At 45.1% G+C, this 1,631-nt stretch overlaps 1 protein-coding gene across 1 annotated transcript in view; it reads left to right on the top strand.

The window, feature by feature from the left end:
- The window catches only part of CSUI_006325 (tetratricopeptide repeat-containing protein), a gene marked incomplete at its 3' end in the record, with an annotated part of 8,911 nt that overhangs the window by 6,974 nt on the left and 306 nt on the right, over nucleotides 1-1,631 (top strand). The window contains exon 7 of the mRNA XM_068066488.1: nucleotides 368-473. Coding sequence (XP_067921535.1) covers nucleotides 368-473 — 106 coding nt within the window. The remainder of the gene's footprint in view (nucleotides 1-367; nucleotides 474-1,631) is intronic.

Here is a 1,631-nt window from a genome sequence, read left to right as displayed (position 1 = left end):
TTCTTTCTTTCTTGTCTTCTTCATGTGGACGTAGATAGTACTGTAGACAGACTACGGGCAATTGACTCGAGGTCCAGGGATCTATTCTTTGCCAACAGAGAGGGTGCAGGCGGGCAGATGTATATATATATGTGTGTGTGTNNTATATGTGTGTGTGTATATGTATGCGTATACATATATGTTTTTGCATGTGTATACATGCATGCATTCGGAGAGAGGACGAGAGAAAGAGAGAGGTGCATTGATGGAAATTAGCTAGGCATTGCCATTAGCGTGGTCCATCCACGTCGGGGACCTAGCCATCTGAGCTTGTCTTTTCGTTTTGAAGGGATAGCTAGCTTTGTGTCTTACTGTTTTTTCTTTTCAGGGGGAGATTGATGAGGAGGAGTTTCAATTGTTCAAATCTGTGTTTGATACTGCTGGATTATCAAAGGCATTCGGAGACGCCGCTACTGACGAGGCTTCTCTCATGGGTAGGTTTTCCTATCAAGGTTCGATTCTCTTAACATCTTTTCTTGTGTACACATAGACACACACACATCTCTCTACTTACTCAGATAGTGTAGGTTTTCTTTCTTTGTTTACATGTACATTGAGTTCGAAGGTCTTTCCAGCTATGGACTCTACGTAAGCAAAAGGATTCTAGGACGTCGGGTTCTTAGGTCTGTATCGTTCTCAGCATAGATCTGTCTGCTTCGCCCTACAACAGTTAACGGATTAGAAGATGCTGCTTTTGGTTCAAGATGAAAGAGAAGCCACTTCCATCGCTGCTCTATGGGGGCGGCACAGGAGGACCGCCTGTGTGATTCTTCTGTGTGATGGGGTGGTGGTTGCATGTTGTAGAGGTAGATGATGACGACTCCCACTACTCCCCTCCTTCTTCCGTCTTTGCACGGTAGCCCAAGGATAGTTAGTGCTTCCTCTGGATAGAAGGTTTTCTTCTTGGTTTCTCAGTTGTGAAGGATTTTTTCTTGGTCAAAGGCGATCAACAGAACCCTTTCCTAAGACTTAAGGAGCTTGCTAGGGTATAGGCCTGTACGTAGCAGTATAGCAAGGGATACGCGGCTAAACAAGACGCTAGACGCTCTTCAGTTGGACACGGTGCTTCTGTGGATGTTTCCTATGGAGGGAGTTTAGTAGATGCTCAGTTCTCACAGACACGTCCCTCTGAAGACACCTTTCTTTCGAGTTCTTGAAGATTTGATTCCCACTCGAGGTGGAGGTTGAAGGCTTAGTTCCTCGTGAAGTAGAAAGAGGAACGAGTTGGGACTGTCTGTACACCTGGAAACCGTTTCTCTAGTCAACAGCCAATATAGAGAAGTCATGGGAGATAGTCGTTCGCTCTCCAGAGGAACTACACTCACTTTTCCTATACACATCGGGATGTACTCCACAGAGACAGGGACTTCTTTTAATATACCTACACAAGAGAGATTGGATTCAAGCGGACCATGTATCTTTTTCTCTTTTCCATTATATCCCCATCTTCGTCGCTTATCTGTCGGAGGCGGTTTCTGCCTAGCTTTCTCTCTCTTGTCGGATTCACTCAAGTTGACGGGGAAGGGTTAACTCCTCTCAGTCTATTGATTACTTTACTGATGACTCCCTCTGTTTTCTTCCTCTCCTTTCTT

Source organism: Cystoisospora suis (assembly GCF_002600585.1).
Source record: "Cystoisospora suis strain Wien I chromosome Unknown contig_3180, whole genome shotgun sequence".
Classification (NCBI taxonomy): domain Eukaryota; phylum Apicomplexa; class Conoidasida; order Eucoccidiorida; family Sarcocystidae; genus Cystoisospora; species Cystoisospora suis.
The sequence above is the reverse complement of the archived record's forward strand: the minus strand, read 5'-3'. Positions and strand labels throughout refer to the sequence as shown.